The 19,783-nt window shown below is 34.5% G+C and overlaps 1 protein-coding gene across 1 annotated transcript in view; it reads left to right on the top strand.

Annotated features, from left to right (window-relative positions):
* The window catches only part of HSPA4L (heat shock protein family A (Hsp70) member 4 like), a 53,881-nt gene that overhangs the window by 24,569 nt on the left and 9,529 nt on the right, over nucleotides 1-19,783 (top strand). The window contains exons 10-17 of the mRNA XM_069557439.1: nucleotides 261-412; nucleotides 1,229-1,335; nucleotides 3,489-3,622; nucleotides 5,409-5,608; nucleotides 9,752-9,850; nucleotides 11,515-11,652; nucleotides 13,718-13,843; nucleotides 14,140-14,247. Coding sequence (XP_069413540.1) covers nucleotides 261-412; nucleotides 1,229-1,335; nucleotides 3,489-3,622; nucleotides 5,409-5,608; nucleotides 9,752-9,850; nucleotides 11,515-11,652; nucleotides 13,718-13,843; nucleotides 14,140-14,247 — 1,064 coding nt within the window. The remainder of the gene's footprint in view (nucleotides 1-260; nucleotides 413-1,228; nucleotides 1,336-3,488; nucleotides 3,623-5,408; nucleotides 5,609-9,751; nucleotides 9,851-11,514; nucleotides 11,653-13,717; nucleotides 13,844-14,139; nucleotides 14,248-19,783) is intronic.

Genomic DNA, 19,783 nt, shown 5'->3' with positions numbered 1-19,783 from the left:
ACTCTGAACAGTTTCTCTAAGTCCATGAAGTGCTTGTCTGTTTTATGGTCACTTCATCATCTGGACCAAGTACAGTGCCTGATATGTAGATAATATCTATTAAATTTTGCTTTTTTCCAAATTTATTTTTATTTTCTTTTTGTTCTACCTTGTTTTGAGTAAATTAAAAAATTCATTTTTTTAAAAAAGTACTTTCCAGAGTCTACTGTTCCCTTTTTTTATAAAGACTGTCATAATTTTTGAAACATTTTGTTTTCCAGACTTACAGCGTGAAGACATAAGTAGTATAGAAATTGTAGGGGGAGCAACACGAATTCCTGCTGTGAAAGAGCAAATCACTAAATTCTTTCTTAAAGACATAAGTACCACATTAAATGCTGATGAAGCTGTTGCAAGAGGATGTGCATTGCAGGTATGATAATTAGTCTTTAAAAATTTTAGAATGTATATTTTGCCAGAAATATGGTAATAGGCCTCAAAGAACTTTTTAATTTATTATCTGGTCCAACCACTCAACAATAAGCTAAAGTGGTGTTGGAGAAAACTCTTGAGAGTCCCTTGGACTGCAAGGAAATCCAACCAGTCCATTCTAAAGGAGATCAGTCCTGGGTGTTCATTGGAAGGACTGATGCTATAGCTGAAACTCCAATACTTTGGCCACCTGATGTGAAGAGTTGACTCATTGGAAAAGACTCTGATGCTGGGAGGGATTAGGGGCAGGAGGAGAAGGGGACAACAGAGGATGAGATGGCTGGACGGCATCACGGACTCAATGGACATGAGTTTGAGTAAACTCGGGGAGTTGGTGATGGACAGGGAGGTCTGCCGTGCTGCGATTCATGGAGTTGCAAAGAGCTGGACACAACTGAACAACTGAACTGAAATTGAAATTATTGCTGATAAATAAAGGTTATGTCTATCCCATTTGATTTTACGCTATCATAGGACTGTATGTCATTAACTACACTGAAAGACATTTATTTTATGAATTCTTATGATTATTCCCATTTAAAATTATTTTTTGAGATTAAAAAATATTCTACATAAATTTTTGTAAAGTCACAGGAAGAGTGCTCTGACACTTTAAAATTTTACGTAGTTATTACCAAAAACCCAGAAAATTTTTAAATAGAACAGTTTTATTATAACAACTTTGTTAAGCAGTCATGGTAACATGGGGTATGTTTGGTGTTTTTTGATTTAAATATGGTATCCATCTTATTTTCAGTGTGCAATTCTCTCGCCAGCATTTAAAGTGCGTGAATTTTCCATAACAGACATTGTTCCCTATTCAATCACATTAAGATGGAAGACCTCTTTTGAAGATGGAACTGGGTAAGTTACTTTTAAAGCCTTGGTTAGAGCTTATCAAAATAAGAAATTGAACCTACTTTTCTAAATTAGAGGAATTTATACTCCTTAAACTTGTCAAACACTTTAGAATAGTATTTTAGAAACAAGGATAATATAAAAACATGATATATCTGTAAACCATGAAGGGCATATTTTTAGTTAATATTTTATTATAAAAGTAAAACATTCTCAGTTTCAAATATAAATCACAGTATAGAAATATAAAAACTTAAAAAAAGACCTGTATTTGCTATACTCCAACTCTCTTAGCCCATTTTATTGAGATAACTCTTGTTAACAACTGGGTATATATTTATCCTCCTGGAGGAGGAAATGGTAACCCACTCTAGTATTCTTGCTTGGAAAATTCCGTGGATAGAGCAGCCTGGCAGGCTGCAGTCCATAGGGTCACAAAGAGTTGGACATGACTGAGCACACACACATCGATCTATCCAGTCATTTTCTTTCAATATCCAAATAAAAACATGTACTTTTAAAATATTTACATGATCATGTGTATATATCCATAAAAATTGCATTCTCAAATATATATCACCTTTCCATATCAACAGACAGTAACTTTTCAGACAATTGTAGGTGCCATAATTTAACCAGTATATTGTTAAGTTATGTTTTTCCTGTTTTAAGCAAGTGCTATTAGGACTGTCCTTGTACATATCTCCTTGTTTGGTTGTGTTTGATATATCTAAGGTAACTATGTAGGACTGAAATTGAGCCAGAGGGTTATGAACATTATTTTAACTTAATACTGCCAAATTATCCACTAAAAAGAATATACCAAGCTATATTCCTAATAACATTGAATGAGATAATGTACTTTAGCTCATTTTCTCCTGTATATTTAAATGTAACATTCTAATAGTAAAGACAATTAGCACTTTGTTATTTTCATTTCTGTTATAAGCTAGTCTTTTTGTGCTTTGACATTAGCATTTCCTTTTGCATAAACTGCACAGCATTTAAATTGTTTACTTTCCTTCCAAAATAAAAATCTGTATTTGATACTATATTTGACTTTTTAGATGTATAGTTTGTATAATAAAGTAAACCTGTATTTAAGTTTTGAAGTTGCTTTTAAGATTTTGTTCTGTGTTCTACACATCCCCTAGAAGTTGACATTTTTGTGCAAATTTCAAAAATATGGATTATCAACCTAATTGGAAGGTTTTGCAGGACATGTGTTAATGTCAACTTTGAGGCAAGAAATATTATTTTTTAAAGTTAATTTCAGTTAAGTGTATAAGTGATCCAAAAAAATTTATAAGAAAACACATTGGAAGTTTAGATATATTCTAGTGACTACAATAAGAAAGTAGGAGGTAGTTGTAGGATAGAGGAAAAGGTCCATAAAAGTGACATTTTCAAACCATGCATAATTAATAGGATAGAATTGCTTTTGTAGCTTTTAAAGCTTCCTGTAAGAGAAAATACTATAAAGGACATTGTTCATCAACTGAAAAACTTGGAGTTTGGTTTATAGATTTAAGTATTAAAGTTTATAAAGTAGATAGCTGTACTATGGTTATATTAGAGAATGTCCCTGTTAGGAAGAATGCCTTTAAAAATTTTGGGGTAAAGAGCCATCATGTATGTAACACCCACAGCTTGTTCAGAAAAAAAATATACACATACAACAGTGTATATGTGTACTCAGAATGATGAAATAAATGGGTTAAAACAGTAACAAATTTTGGTAAAATATATACAGGTGTTCCTTATCCTTGTTTTATTTTGCACCTTTCTATGAGTTTGAAATTATTTCCAATTAAAAGTATTTTTAAGGGAGCTAGAATAAAAAGGGTTACATATGATAAGTGTTTTGGAAACTAATCAACAGAATTTGGTCCTCAGATGTGAACAACAACAAAAATCCCTATAAATTGGCCTTAAAATATACCTCCTCTCAGGTGCTTTTTCCCATTTTAATAGGAGAGAATTATTTTGAACCTGTCAAAATTCATTGTATGTTTATTTGTAGTAAAACCAATAATTCTTTTTCTTAACATTTGTGTAGAGGTATTTAAAATTGCTACTTATGAATTAAAAACAAGATGGATTATGTGATTAGGTTCACAGGAAGCTCTCTGTTTAACTGTTTCCCCACTCCATTTCAGGGAATGCGAAGTATTCTGTAAGAACCATCCTGCCCCGTTCTCAAAAGTCATTACTTTCCACAAGAAAGAACCATTTGAACTAGAAGCATTTTATACTAATTTACATGAAGTGCCTTATCCAGATCCAAGAATTGGTAAGAAAACTCGCAATTTTTTTTTTCATAAAATTTAGCCTCTTACAGTATTTGAATCAAGGAAACAAATTAACATTTCAGCTAACCCAGCACTGGATTTTTAAACAAAGATAGTCATACTTTTTTCTAAACATGCACTTTTTGGTGCTTAGAGTTTTATTTCTGGATAACAACAGGTTTGAATATTTTTAACATCTATATTTAAAATGTTCTGTAATTGGCTTGAGAGGTTGGATGAGAGTTATTTTTTAATGAAAATACTAAACTTGAATATGCAGTCAGTGCTGTCAGACTGACTACATATTGTGACTTTAAACTCCTGTGTAACACACTGGCAACAACTAGAATGAGTATTACTGGTTCGACCCACGGGCAACAGATAGAATGAGTGTTACTAGATTAATATGAAAGTGGAACTAGGAGACTAATAGCCATTTCAGCCGAGTTATCTTTTTAGAAGATACCGAAAAAAGTATGATTTGTATCATTTTAAAGAATATAAAATGTTCTGTATTTGCTACTTTTATTGATAGATTAAAATGAGGACAGTATTAATATTTCAAGTACATTATTTAAAACAGTAGAAGTAACTATTGAAAATGGTATTAGTTTTCTAGGCCTTCTGTAACAAAGCACCACAAACTAGATATTTCAACAATAGAAATGTACTGTCTCACAGTTCTGGAGGTGGAACATTCAAAATTAAGGTGGTGGTGGGATCAGTTCCTTCTGTGGGCTCTGAGGGAAGGATCCATTCCTGGCGTTTGTCTTTGGTTCATAGACGGCCATCATCGTGTTCATGTGTCCTTCTCCTCTTGTGTGTATCCATCTCCAAATAAGGACACCAAGTCATTGAATTAGAGCCCACCCAATAACTTCACTCTAACTTGATTACTTTGTAAAGACCCTGTCTCCAAATAAGGTCACCTCCTGAGGTTACTGGAGAGTAGGCCTTCAACATATGCATTGGGGCAAGAGGGAAGGTCACAATTCAACTTCTAAAAACCAGAATTTTATATACAACTTTTCTGCCTAGTAGTCTGTCTCTACCATGGATAACATTATATATTTGAGATTTTTTTCTAAAAAATAAAATACCAGATTTCATTTTTTCTTACTGGGATCTCCCCAGAGCAGGTATCAAACCTATCAAACCTGCATTGACAGGTGGATTCTTTACCACTGAACCACCAAAGAAGCCCTAAAACACCAGGTTTCTTAAACTGAAAAAATTAATGTAAACCAGGTAGTAGTGACTGTATAGCTTAGCAGTTTTGCTATAGGCAAGTTCCAGGAAAAGAAAATTTAAATTGCTTTGTGAATTACCAAGATTATAATGATTTATACAGTTTATAACAAACAGGTAATATGTATTTGGTTTTAAAGTTCAGAAATTGAATTTTGCTATTTTGGTTTTAGTGTGGCAGTATTGTAAAACCCAAAAGTGATATTGCCTTCAGTCAGATTGTCCTTGATTAAGATCCCTAACTCTTTTTCCTGTCACTGATGACTTGGGGCAGGTTGTTTAACCTTTTGAGTCTTTTTTTTTTTTTTTTTTTGAAGGACAATCACTTTACACCCTTTTGAGTTTTTATTTATACCAGGTTTATTATATTAAAAAAAGGTGATTGGGGGAAATGCATGCCCCACAATAATTAGAATATGATGATAATTTTAAGATTTTTTGTTTGCCAACATCTGAAAATGATAGTAAAATTATTGAATGAATGAATTGAATGAGTTAATCTGAGGCCTATGTTCTGATCAAAGTTCTTTTTTCCTTAAGGGAACTTTACTATTCAGAATGTTTTCCCACAATCTGATGGTGATAGTTCCAAAGTTAAGGTTAAAGTTCGTATTAATATCCATGGAATCTTCAGTGTGGCTAGTGCATCTGTAATTGAGAAGCAAAATATAGAAGGGGATCACAGTGATGTTCCTATGGAGACAGAAACTTCTTTTAAGAATGAAAGCAAAGATGATGTGGTATGTAGAAATTATATTTTTAAAAGGCTCCTCTAATAATATATACAGTGTCTTAATTATAACTCTGTGTGTGTGTGTGTGTGTTCAGTCGCTCAGTTGTGTCTGAACAGAAAATGTGCTATACATTCAGTAACATTACAATAGATTCTTGATAGTGTCTTTACGAAAGAGTTAATGTGACTCTAATGTTACGTTGGCTTAGTGTCAGTGAAAGAATCTTAAGAGAGAGTGATTGTATTCCACTACATAAAGTTTTCTTCTTTTTATGTGTAGTATTTGTAAGTTATTTTGAAGACTTTGGTTGGATTTTTTTCAAACCATAATTGGAAGTCTCCCCTGGATTTTTCATATATTTGTGCATGATAAGAGTGGATTTTAACATTTTAAATTTCAGGACAGTTTCTCCTATTTTTAAAAGTTGTCTTTTTGTCTGCTTTTACTAAAAATTACTGTAAAATCTTTTCTTTCAGAATTCTACCACTACTTCATTTAAGAACCGTGGCATTTTCTTTCATTTTTCTTCATATGTATTATTTTCCTGTTACATCCATCCTTCCTTGAATTAAGGAGAAGGAAATACTGTCCCAATATGTTAGTAAGGATAGTCAATTTTCATAAATAAATGTAAGAATAATAGGTTGAAAAGTTAATTCTCTTAATTATGGTTTGTAACAACTGTGGTAGACGTGTAAATATAATCCATTAAGGTTTAGTTTTACTAAGATTGAAAGCATTCTGTATGCTTTTTGGAATAAGTTCTTTTACAGCTATTTAACTTCTTCACCTCTTTTTCTAAAAAGTCTCTGGGTAATGTTTTAGACCTTGAGTTTTCTCTGTGTAGTGTTAGTGAACCCTGGGCACTAAAAACAAGGAGATTGTGGCACCCATTTTCTACCTCTTGCATTTCTTATATGCTGCTTCTGTTTGTATGTGGGCTTGAAATCCAGTTAGCCAGCCCTTTAGGATGACTTCTGAATGTGTACTTAAACAACTCACTTTTGCATAAAATGCATGAATTTATAGCATCTACATTGGGCCCTCAGAGATTGATTTGCTTACAAGAGTGTTTTTGGCTTACTAGAGAATATTTCCAGGTACTTGGTGTTCCATATAAAGTATTTCTTCCAGTTGAGTGAGATGTTCCTGAGCATATGTTCTGTAATTTATATAATCAAGGGACAAAAAAAGGTTACTGACATTGTAGGTCATATAGTTAGCATTGTTGGAGAGCACATTCACATATATCATCTCCTTTTAAATCTCTACCTTAGCCGATATAACCCATGTTGAATAAATGGTAGTTTATTTCCTTATTCTTGTTTTCTACTGTGTAGAAAACATCTTGTGTACTGTCTTGCTTAGTGGTTCTCTCTAGGGCTTTTTTCTTTAATTCCGTATCCAGAAGTTTAAAAGCTTAAGGTTTAAATACTATTATTAAGCAGTCTCTCCCTTCCCCTCTCCAAAAATGTGAGTAAATTCGAAGTAGACCCAGGAAGCTAATTATTTAAGCTTTAGAGGAGAACGTAAGAGGACAGTAAGATCGTTTTTACTGTTCCCTTGTTGCTGACATTGCTGGCAGATGAAACCTAGGTATGTATAAGTGAGTAGCAATGGTTGTTTTTGTTTTTTTTTTCTTTGCAGGCAAGTTAGTTTATAAGACATTATTTTATGGGCCTCATATTTTTTCATTAAAAATTAAGATATCTTCAATTTTCCTGAAAAACTATAGCATAGATTGCCAGCTTTTCTTCAGAGCAGTAAAAAGATGTCTCAGAAAATGAACGCTTCTAGGTATTTATTGCTATCTGGACATATTAGGAAGGTATCATAACTTAGGCTTCATTACACAGTGAAGGATCAAGGAGACTATCATACCATAATTTAACTGTTCCTCAACTGTTGACCATTTAGGTTATCTTTTTATCTATTTTTTAATTCAAAATGTCTGATTACTTATATGTACCAGGTACTGTTCTAGGCACTGAAGATACAGTGGAAAGCAGGATTAAAAAGGTCTGTCACTTACATTCTAATGGAAAAGGACAGGCAAGAAGCAACAGGATATCATATAAATATAAAGGAAATTAATAGGAGGAGATGCATAGTCTAAATTAAGTAATGAGGACAGCCACCTGTGAGAAGGGAAGAGAAAAGCTAGTGTGAAAGATGAAAAGGCAGAGTAAGGAGCAAGGTGCAGGTAGGCGTCCAGACAAAGGGAATAACAAGTACAAAGGCCCTGAGGGGAGGATACCTTTTTTGTTACAAAGGTAGCTGATAATAAGATACAGAAAAGGGGAGAGTGACAAGGAAAAGAGATTGAGAAGGTAGATCACGGGACAGATTAGATAATAATTCTGGATTTTATTTCTAAGTGCTTTTTATTTATTTGGCAAATAACTAGAAGTACCTAAATTTTGTGTTTAGATATAGCAGTGAATAGAAAAACAGTCTCAACCCTCATGAAGCTTAAAATCAGAGAAGCCAAGTCTAGAGGCACTTTTATTAACTTTCGCACTAGGCATAATATTCCTATGAACCTTCCTAAAAGTATTTTAAAAGATTACCAAATTACTCTCAGATCAACTGTTAAAACGTACAAGTTCCCCCTTATTAATATACCTGCAATTGGGATGGATCATGCAAATGATATTTTACATTCACTGTTGCCTATGGCAATAATCATGAAAAGTTATCATCATCTGTACATGTATGAACTTGATTATTACTCCTCATGGCATGAGTTGGCAGTTGCAACCTTTTGACATTAAATTGTATAAGGACCATTCAAGAAAGGAATATTAGTCTTGGTTGTTGTCTGAAAATAATCTACTGATTCCTTCTGGTGAAATACAGAAAAAAAAAATCATAAAATTTGTAGAATAGGTGTCAGTGGCTTATAAGAAAACTTAGAGATGATACCGAAGCAATTTTTAAACAAATGGCTGGGCTACTAATGCTCTTGATAGCACAAAGGACAAATATGTATAGAACAATTCAGACATCATTAACTGAATTATGTGATTTAGATGAGTTCGGTTATGCGTGTGAAAAAGATTTAGAAATACCTTAACCATATTGATTGATTGATTTTTTTTCTTTAGAGATAGGAATATATATAAGTATTAAATTTAAAATGCCACGTGATAAAAGTATTTTAGCCTTAGCTAGCAACATTGTTTTCTTAGTATTACATGAAATAGTTAATAATGTATCTGTTGTCTCTATATTACCCCAGCCGGGCACTATAACACTTTTTTCACCTCTTCTCCATCATAAAGTTGGGAAAATTACAGAGTTGAAAGGTGGTAGGGCAGGGAGCAGTGGGGATGGAATTTCAGTTCTTGACTTAGCAAAGAACACTGCTATAAGTTGTCGTCTAACATGTTTTTCTCCTTGGCACAAATAAGCATTAAGCAAGATAACCTTATGAACATTATATGTAATAATGCTTAACTCCATGTATATCTGAACACCTAAATTATCCCAATTGCTCAGTGCCAAACTTACTTCCTTTTAGGAGGATAGTGGTGGATAAGATTAAGGAAGACCAGAAAAACCTAATACTTGTGATTTTTTTGCCAAGTTGGGAGTCCATTTTGGCATTCTTATGGCTTGGAAATTTGTCTTTTAGATTTAAAAAAAAAAAAGTAAAAGTTTACATTTGATAATTCAGAGACATCTACTTTGACAGTTTTTATGTATTTGAGTATTTTCCTAGATTTTAAAAATACAATTGAATTTATGTGTAATACATAAATTTTGTATCTGAAAAGTTTATTTTCCCACATTAAGGTCTTTATGAACATTTTTTGTGTCAAGTTTAACATTGTGGGGTTTTTTGGTCAATCTTTGTTTGTAAATTTGACTTAAGAACAATTTTCCATTTATTTGCAGTTATTTGGTCACAGGTAAAAAACAAGATTTATTCACATAGCATCAAATAGATCTTTTCATTTTACTTACTGTCAACCTGAGTATTTATATTAATAGTTACTCCCATTTCAGAAACAGTGAGCTTCTACTTTATTATCTTCACACATGTGAAAACAAGCTTGAACTCTTAAGATGCTGTTCATTACCAAAAACAGAAAAAAGAAAGAAAAAGAGACTAGAGATATTGTCAGTTACTCATTTTCTTTGCAGGATAAAATGCAGGTTGACCAAGAAGAAGGAGGTCATCAAAAGTGTCATGCTGAACACACTCCAGAGGAAGAAATTGACCAAACAGGAACCAAAACAAAGGTTTGTTCCACTATTACTGTGCTTAATTGCTCAGTCGTGTCTGACTCTGCAACCCCATGGATAGTAGCTTGCCAGGCTCCTCTGTCCATGGGATTTTCTAGGCAAGAATACGGGAGTGGGTTGCCAATTCCTTCTCAGGGGATCTTCCCGACCCAGGGGTTGAACCCGGGTCTCCTGCATTGCAAGCAGATTCTTTACCATCTGAGCCACTAGGGAAACCAGTATACTGTTATTGTGGCTGTGTCTTTTTATGTCTTTTCAATAACTTTTTTCTCATTAAAAATGATATAATCTCAGAAAATAGAAACTAGAATAGGACAAATGAAGAAAACTTAAATTAGCAATAATATAGCACTTCAGAATTAACCACTCTGTGGTGCATGCTGCATATCATAAAGCATTCTTAGTGCAAAAATTATATTTTTGGAAGTAAAGTTTTAAAGGATAAATGGCTATTATTAAGAGTCATTATTTTACTGAGAAAATGAGTGCTGATAAAAGAGAAGGGAGAAATACCCTGCACCAGCCAACCAGAAGAATATGGCTGGCTACAGCTCTACACTATCATCTTTGACAGATTTTTCTCACCCGAACAGAATTTAATCTGGATGGTTTGTATAGATTTTTTTCCCAAGGCTGTAAAGACTTGATTTTAAATCTTAGTTTCTCAAGTAATATACAACTTGAAACCTATTTTTCTAAATTTTTTATTTTATTCAGTGTTTTGTCTTTATTCAACAGCTCTATTGAGACATAATCTACATATCATGCAGTTCTCCCATTTAAGAGTGCAATTCAAAGGTTTTTAATGTACTCAGTTATGTAGTCATTATCACAGTTTTACAACATTTTTGTCACTCCAAAAAGAAACCCCACCCATTAGCAGTAACTCTTTATTTCCCCTCAAACCCTCCCCCACCAGCCCTAGTCAGCCACTAATATTTTTGAATTATAGACTTGCCTGTTTTAGACATTTCATATAAATACAGCAGTACAGTATGTGATCCTTTAATGAATGGCTTCTTTCTGCTAAGCATATTTTCAAGGTTTATCCAGGTTGTAGGATATATCAGTACTTCATTCCCTTTTATGGTTGAGTAATATTGTATCATACAGATGGATACCATATTTATTCATTCATCAACTGATGGACACTTGGATTTTTTCTACCTCTTGACTTTTATGAATAATGCTGTTTTGAACAACTATATACAGGTTTTATGTGGATGTGTATTTTTCTTGGGCTAATACCCAGGAATGAAATTGCTGGGTCATATGCTATCTCTATGTTTACAATTTGAGGAACTGCCTGTTTTCCAAAATGGCTGTCATATTTTTCTATCTTGTCAACCATGTATAAGGATTCCAATTTGTCTATATTTTCACCATCTCTTATTTTCCTCTTTTATCTTTGCATTATAAGTCATCCTAGTGGGTAGGAAATGGTATTTCATTGTGGTTTCAGTTTGTTTCCCAGCCCAGGATTCTTTTTATGTAGAAAGATTTGGTGTATACAAGAGTGTAAAATACTATCAGTGTTAAAATAATATTTTTAAGGTATGGTAGATAGTCGTTTTGATTTTACTTTGTTTCATCAGAAATCAGTCTCTTAAATCTATTTTTAAGCTAGAGAAACTTATACTTCTCTTGCCTTTCTTTTGCAGTCTGCTCTCTCAGAGAAACAAGAGCGACTGAACCAGAACATTAAAAAAGGGAAAGTAAAGAGTATTGATCTGCCTATCCAGAGTAGCCTGTGTAGGCAACTGGGCCAAGATCTTCTCAACAGCTACATTGAAAATGAGGTATATAAACCTGAATTGATGTTGAAACCAGTGGTGGTGTATTCTGAAATTTTTGTAGAATAATTATCCCTCAAATTTAGGGAACTAGTCTGTAACTCATAAGAAATTATTAAATAGATTATTGAACTGCTTTATTTTGGACAAAATGCTGAGCTGTATTATTGTCATGTACAGTAGCTTTCACCTTAGTTATATGAAAAACATGGCTTGTCTCCACTACAGAGAATGGCTTTTCCAACACTAATAATTCTTAGCCCTTTTATTGTATCTTAACAGTAGCACACTCAGCAGGCATTGTATAGGGAAGTGGTTCCAGCTCCCCTCTTCAAATGTGTGGTCCTTAAAGATTAAGGTTCAATTCAGAATGTCTTACTTCCATTTGATACTTTTTAGAAACTGTTGTCATTCTTGAAATTTTCTTTACATGTTTATGTTTCATTTTACACTCTCTTGAGGAAGAGTTTGGTTCCTTTACCAACAGTTGTGTAAAAAGTTGTTTTTTGTTTTAATTTACCTTTAGGTGGTAGTTGTTAGTTTCTACAGGCTTGACCAGCAGTTTTCTTTGAAATGCTGCATATTCTCCAGCTGCTGCACATTATTCTAGGAATTTCCTCAAGAGATTTTGACTTTACAGTGTTCTCTTTCTAGTACCTACCTATGTCACCAATTCATGAATTGTTAAAAGCTACGTTTTATGTGAAGCAAGCATTTCTAGAGATCCCGAATAATTCTGAATTTGTATTATTTGAGACTAACTTTCCCAAAGAAATGAATTGTGTGGAAGTGCAGCTATGATAAATTTTGTGTGTGAGATTTTTTCTCAAATTTTTGAAATGCCTCATTTTATTTTTAAAATAATTTAATTGGAGTATAGTTTACAATATTGTGCTAATTGTCTTACTGTTTCAAATTTACAAATATCAGTGTACTGTGTTATGTTTAAAGTATTATGTTTTTGTTAAAGTACAAATATTTATTACAGATTCTTCCTTGGCTTTTGATTTAACAATAATTTTTGCTAACATCTTTAAATACTTCGAAAAAAATAAATACTTTGATATCCTCTTTAATCTTCAAACCTGTAAAGTCAAAGTACTATTAGAAACCTGCATTTAAAAGATGAGGAAACTGGCAGAAGTATACTAAATCTCCCAAGTTCAGCAAGTAACCTTTGTTTTGGAGCCCAGTAGTCTGTATCAAAGCTCAGGATTACAACCACTATCCTGTATCAATATGTCAATCTTATTTATAGCCATACAAGATATGTAGAAGTATGCTCTCTAGGATAAGAAAACTGAGGCTTAGGTTAGGCAATTTTGCTGTAATTTCAAAACTAATAAATGGGAAACCTAGGATTTGAACACTAACATATATTAGTCTATTTTTTTTTTAAAGTTTTTAATTGGCACTGTCTTTTCCAAAACTTTTTCATCACCCTAAACAGAAACTCTAACCACTAATAACTCACCATTCCTCCCTTCCCTAACCCCCAAGAAACTAATCTACTTCTATCTCTTTGAATTTGTATTAGATAACTCATATAAATGTAATCATACAATATTTATTCTTTGTGTCTGTATTATTTCACTGAGCGTAATGTTTTCAAGGCTCATCAAGTTTGTAACGTGTCAGAACTTTCTTTTTATAGTAGAATACCATTCCATTTTGTATATATACGTTTTATTTGTCCATTCACATGTTAAAGGACAAATGAGTTGTCTCCACCTTTTGGTTATTGTAAATAATGCAGCAGTGAACATTGGGTGACAACTGAGTTCCTGCTTTCAGTTCTTTATTATATGTCTAGGAGTGAAACTGCTGGGTCACATTGTAATTCTTTGTTTAGCTTCTTTAGGAGCCACCAAAGTTTTCCCTAAGAGGGACATTATTGTACATTCCCAACAGCAATGTACAAGGGTTTCAAATTCTACAAATAATCACCAACACTTAATTTCCATTTCTTGATTATACTCATCCTAGTAGGTGTGAAGTGATATTTCATTATAGTTTTGGTTTTTATTTCCCTGGTGTTTTCATGGCAACTAATGTAAAACTTTTTGAATAGGGGAAGATGATAATGCAGGATAAGTTAGAGAAAGAAAGAAATGATGCGAAGAATGCTGTTGAAGAATATGTATACGATTTTAGAGACAAGCTTGGCACTATCTATGAAAAATTCATCACTCAAGAAGTAAGTCTAAGTTTTGTAGTTTTTTATTAGACTTATTTAAATGTTTGCTTGAGCATGCTAATATAAATATATAAATAAATGTTGCAAATGTGTTTTTGTTGTCAGTCTTTTTGAGCACATTTAGGAATGGTTCTTAGTTATTTTTCCAAATTTCAGAAGTCTAGTGAAAACATGTTTATAAATAAGAAACCAGAAAAAAATTAATTTTTTGTATTTGAAAAACATTTAGTCCTTGCTTGATGACTTTTATTCCTAAGGAGAGTATTTTCAATCAGTATCTCTTACTGTATAACTAGGACTTGAATAAACTGTCTGCAATATTGGAGGACACAGAAAATTGGCTTTATGAAGAAGGAGAGGACCAACCTAAACAAGTATATATGGATAAGCTTCAAGAATTAAAGGTAAACTTTTAAAAGTCCATATTAGTGTTGAACAGGACATTAAATTGTCCTAAAAATTATGGTGTAAGAACACAGTATATGTGTTTAATACAGAAGAAATTTCTAAGACAGATATGTGTAACAGGAAATGCTTTCTCTTTACTTAGGAGGTGTGGATTGCTACATGATAATTCAAATTAAATAATGCATAATCATTCTTGTCTATTATGATACTCAGATATGAAAATTTAGCAGATGTTCAGTTCAGTCGCTCAGTCATGTCCCACTCTTTGCAACCCCATGGACTGCAGCACACGAGGCTTCCCTGTCCATGACTAGCTCCCAGAGCATGCTCAAACTCATGTCTATCGAGTCAGTGATGCCATCCAACCATCTCATCCTCTGTCATCCCCTTCTCTTCCTGCCTTCAATCTTTCCTGGCATCAGGGTCTTTTCAAATGAGTCAGTTCTTCGCATCAGATGGCAAAAATATTGGAGTTTCTGTTTCAACATCAATCCTTCCGATGAATATTCAGGATATTGACTGGTTGGATCTCCTTGCAGACCAAGGGACTCTCAAGAGTCTTCTCCAGCACCACAGTTCAAAAGCATCAATTCTTCAGTGCTCAGCTTTCTTTATGGTCCAACTCTCACATCCATACATTACTGGAAAAACCAAAGCTTTGACTAGATAGACCATTGCTGGCAAAGTAATGTCTCAGCTTTTTAATATGCTGTCTAGGTTTGTCATGGCTTTTCTTCCAAGGAACAAGCGTCTTCTAATTTCATGGCTGCAGTTGCCCTCTGCAGTGATTTTGGAGCCCACAAAAGTAAAGTCTCTCACTGTTTTCATTGTTTTCCCCATTATTTGCCATGAAGTGATGGGACTGGATGCAGTGATTATAGTTTTTCGAATGTTGAGTTTTAAGTCAACTTTTTCACTCTCCTCTTTGATTAAGAGACTCTTTAGTTCTTCTTCACTTTCTGCCAAAAGGGTGGTGCCATCTGCATATCTGAGGTTATTGATATTCTCCCAGCAATCTTGATTCCAGCTTGTGCTTTATCTAGCCTGGCATTTGGGAAGATATACTCTGCATGTATGTTTAATACTCTGCATATAGATAAAATAAGCAGGGTTACAATATACAGCCTTGACGTACTCCTTTTCCAATTTGGAACCAGTCTGTTGTTCCATGTCCAGTTCTAACTCTTGCTTCCTGACCTGCATACAGATTTCTCAGGAGGCAAGTTAGGTGGTCTGGTATTCCCATCTCTTTAAGAATTTTCCACAGTTTGTTGTAATCCACACAGTCAAAGGCTTTGGCATAGTCAATAAAGCAGAAATAGATGTTTTTCTGGAGCTCTCTTGCTTTTTCCATGATCCAGCAGATATTGGCAATTTGATCTCTGGTTCCTCTGCCTTTTCTAAAACCAGCTTGAACATCTGGAAGTTCACGGTTTACATATTGCTGGAGCCTGGCTTGGAGAATTTTGAGCATTACTTTGCTAGCGTGTGAGATGAGTGCATTGCCTTTCTTTGGGATTAGAATGAAACTGACCTTTTCCAGTCCTGTGGCCACTGCTAAGTTTTCCTAATTTGCTGGCATGCTGAGTGCAGCACTTTCACAGCATCATCTTTCAGGATTTGAAATAGTTCAACTGGAATTCCATCACCTCCACTAGCTTTGTTCCTAGTGATGCTTCTTAAGGCCTACTTGACTTCACATTCCAGGATGTCTGGTTCTAGGTGAGTGATCAAACCATCATGGTTATCTGGGTCATGAAGATCTTTTTTGTATAGTTCTTCTGTGTATTCTCGCCACCTCTTCTTAATATCTTCTGTCCATACCATTTCTGTCCCTTATTTAGCCCATCTTTGCATGAAATGTTCCCTTGGTATCACTAATTTTCTTAAAGAGATCTCTAGACTTTCCTATTCTATTGTTTTCCTCTATTTCTTTGCATTGATCACTGAGGAAGGCTTTCTTACCTCTCCTTGCTATTCTTTGGAACTGTGCATTCAAATGGGTATATCTTTCTTTTTCCCATTTGCTTTTCACTTGTCTTCTTTCCTCAGCTATTTGTAAGGCCTCCTCAGACAGCTGTTTTGCCTTTTTGCATTTCTTTTTCTTGGGGATGGTCTTTTTGTTTGTTTGTGTTGGTTGGTTGGTTTTTTTGTTTTGTTTTGTTTGTTTGTTTGAGGGGGGGGTGGTCTTGATCCCTGTCTCCTGTACAGTGTCATGAGCCTCTGTCTATAGTTCTTCAGGCACTCTGTCTATCAGATCTAATCCCTTGAATCTAGTTGTCACTTCCACTGTATAATCATTAAGGGATTTGATTTAGGTCATACCTGAATGATCTAGTGGTTTTCCCTATTTTCTTCAATATAAATCTGAATTTGGCAATAAGGAGTTCATGATCTGAGCCACAGTCAGCTCCCAGTCTTGTTTTTGCTGACTATATAGAACTTCTCCATCTTTGGCTGCAAAGAATACAATCAACCTGATTTCGGTGTTGACCATCTGGTGATGTCCATGTGTAGAGTCTTCTCTTGTGTTGTTGGAAGGAGGGTATTTGCTATAACCAGTGAGTTCTCTTGGCAAAACTCTGTTAGCCTTTGCTTTGCTTCATTTTGTACTCCAAGGCCAAATTTGCCTATTACTCCAGGTATCTCTTGACTTTGTACTTTTGCATTCCAGTCCCCTGTAATGAAGAGGATATCTTTTTGGGTGTTAGTTCTTGAAGGTCTGGAAGGTCTTCATAGAACCATTCACCTTCAGCTTCTTCAGCACTACTGGTTGGGGCATAGACTTGGATTACTGTGATAGTGAGTGATTTGCCTTGGAAACGAACAGATTGTTCTGTTGTTTTTCAGATTGCACTCAAGAACTTCATTTTGGACTCTTGTTGACTATGAGGGCTACTCCATTTCTTCTAAGGGATTCTTGCCCACAGTAGTAGATATAATGGTCATCTGAGTTAAATTCACCCATTCTAGTCTTTGAGTTCACTGGTTCCTAAAATGTTGATGTTCACTCTTCCTGTCTCCCGTTTGACCACTTCCAATTTGCATATGACCGGAGTGTTAATATTACACTTATATAAGCCATGGTTTCTGTGATGTTACGAAGTGACTTGTCAACCTGACCCCTTATCCATTAGAGGAGTCACTTTTGCTCTGCTTCTCTCCCCCTTGACTGCTCTGATTTTGAGGTGGTAACACACTGCCCTTTTGTATGTTCACACTCTTGGGTACACCAGGCCGGCAAAGAACTTCAAAAATAGTACTCCTGCTCTTCAATGTCCTTTTAAAAATAAATAAGGAGGTGTGTCCACCAGGTCCCCTTTTTCTAGGTCAGTGGTCGGATTTAAGAAAAAAACTATTACTCTTTCCCTCCTGCTTGCCACCAAACTCTCACCCCCCATCCTGAAAAAACAGAAGACAAAAAAACTTCAAAAGTTTAGAAGTTTAGATTGGAAGGATGACAGGAAATTTTAGTCTTTCCATCTTAGTGAGGATCATAGCTTTAATGTGCACATGAGTAACCTGGGGCCTTTACTGAAATGCAAAAAGTTCAGTAGACCCAAGTTGGGCCCATGATTCTGCATTTTTTATAAGCTTCCGAGAGATTCTGATGCTGCTGGTCCCTGAGCCATTCTTTGAGTAGTGAGTAAATACACATGCTAAGTGATGACATTTAATAAAGACTTCTAGAGTATGGGGAAAGGCAGCCCTTTAGTGATGGGGAGGTTGACATGCAGAAGAATTTATGTAACTTGAAAGCAAAAGAATATAAATATACCACATCCTCTCTATCCATTTCTCTCTCGATGGAATCTAGGTTGTTTCCATGTCCTGGCTGTTGTGCTGCAATGCATATTGGGGTACATGTAAAAAAAATTGTTTAAAGGTTAAAATCTTGCCAATAAATTACTTCCAAAGGGAATATTTAAAAAGCAACTTGAAAGCCTACGCTTATGAAAGCAAAACTAAGCTTTACCATGTTTTATCCTCTTGGTGTTTTTTACCCCTCATCTCCTTTAAAGGAATATATATATAAATTGGGCTGGAGAAACAAGCCAGACAGCTGAGGTCAATAGAAATAATTGAAATCTCAGAAGTTCCAAGAATGTATTATTTTGTTTCCAATATATATAGGTAACCATAGAAATGAATGTTATAGAAGTTTTCACAGGCTTTACTATTTTTATAAGATGGTTTTTATAACTTACTCCCTTTTCAGAAATATTTACAATTGAAAGTACAGTGTAAATAGACTAAATGCAGTATAGTATCCTGTAAAAGAAAAAGATGAAATCCAAATATCTGGAATTCAGTCAGTATTTAACAGTAATACACCAGTGTTGATTTCTTGGTTTTGACAAATGTTCCATTATGCTATAAGATGCAAACATTAGAGAAAAGCAATAAAAGGTGCTTGGCTTGCCAGTGTTTCCTTTGTAACTTTTCTGAAAACCTAACATTACTCTAAAATAAGCTGATTTTTATTTATGTATGTAAAGAATTCAGAAGAAAATATTTCTTTTTTTCTAATGTATTCCCCTCCTCACAGTTACAGAGGCTGTTTTAAAATTTAGACACGCTCTACTTCTATGCACCTGGGGTGAGGGGCCAAAGGGCTTTCTTGTTTTTAAGCACTATACTTAAAATACACATACTAATCTAATGAATAAATATGACATAAACAATAAATAGGTATTAAATATCAGGAAATCCCAATAACCATGTTGCATGTACAGAGTTATATGCATTATAAATATTTGAAACCAAGTTTCAAATACATTATTTCTGGATGCAGAATAGTTCTTATGGTTTTCTTAGTAGTTTTAAACTTTTAACACCCAACTTTAAAGAAATTAACATTCTTTGGATTTGAGAGGAATTGAAAGGTAGTCTTAATGAATGAGAGGGAGGACATAAGGTATAGACATACCTGTGGAGGACTGAATAAGCACATAACCACTGGAACTCATTTCCATGTAGGAAAGTAAGGGGACAGATTTTTATCTGACCACCTTTCTTTCCTATTCATCTTCCTGTATTTGTTGTCATTCAGTTGCTAAATTGTGCCTGACTCTTTGTGACCTCATGATTTGCAGCACACCAGGCTCCTCTAGTGTGCTGCAATAGAATGGGAAAGACTAGAGATCTCTTCAAGAAAATTAGAGATACCAAGGGAACATTTCATGCAAAGATGGGCTCAATAAAGGACAGAAATGGTATGGACCTAACAGAAGCAGAAGATATTAAGAAGAGGTGGCAAGAATACACAGAAGAACTGTACAAAGAAGGTCTTCACGACCCAGATAATCATGATGGTGTGATCACTCACCTAGAGCCAGACATCCTGGAATGTGAAGTCAAGTGGGCCTTAGGAAGCATCACTATGAACAAAGCTACTGGAGGTGATGGAATTCCAGTTGAACTATTTCAAATCCTGAAAGGTGATGCTGTGAAAGTGCTGCACTTGATATGCCAACAAATTTGGAAAACTCAGCAGTGGCCACAGGACTGGAAAAGGTCAGTTTTCATTTC

The sequence above is a fragment of the Ovis canadensis genome, chromosome 17 (assembly GCF_042477335.2).
Source record: "Ovis canadensis isolate MfBH-ARS-UI-01 breed Bighorn chromosome 17, ARS-UI_OviCan_v2, whole genome shotgun sequence".
Lineage (NCBI taxonomy): Eukaryota > Metazoa > Chordata > Mammalia > Artiodactyla > Bovidae > Ovis > Ovis canadensis.
This window is presented reverse-complemented; position numbering and strand designations above follow the sequence as displayed.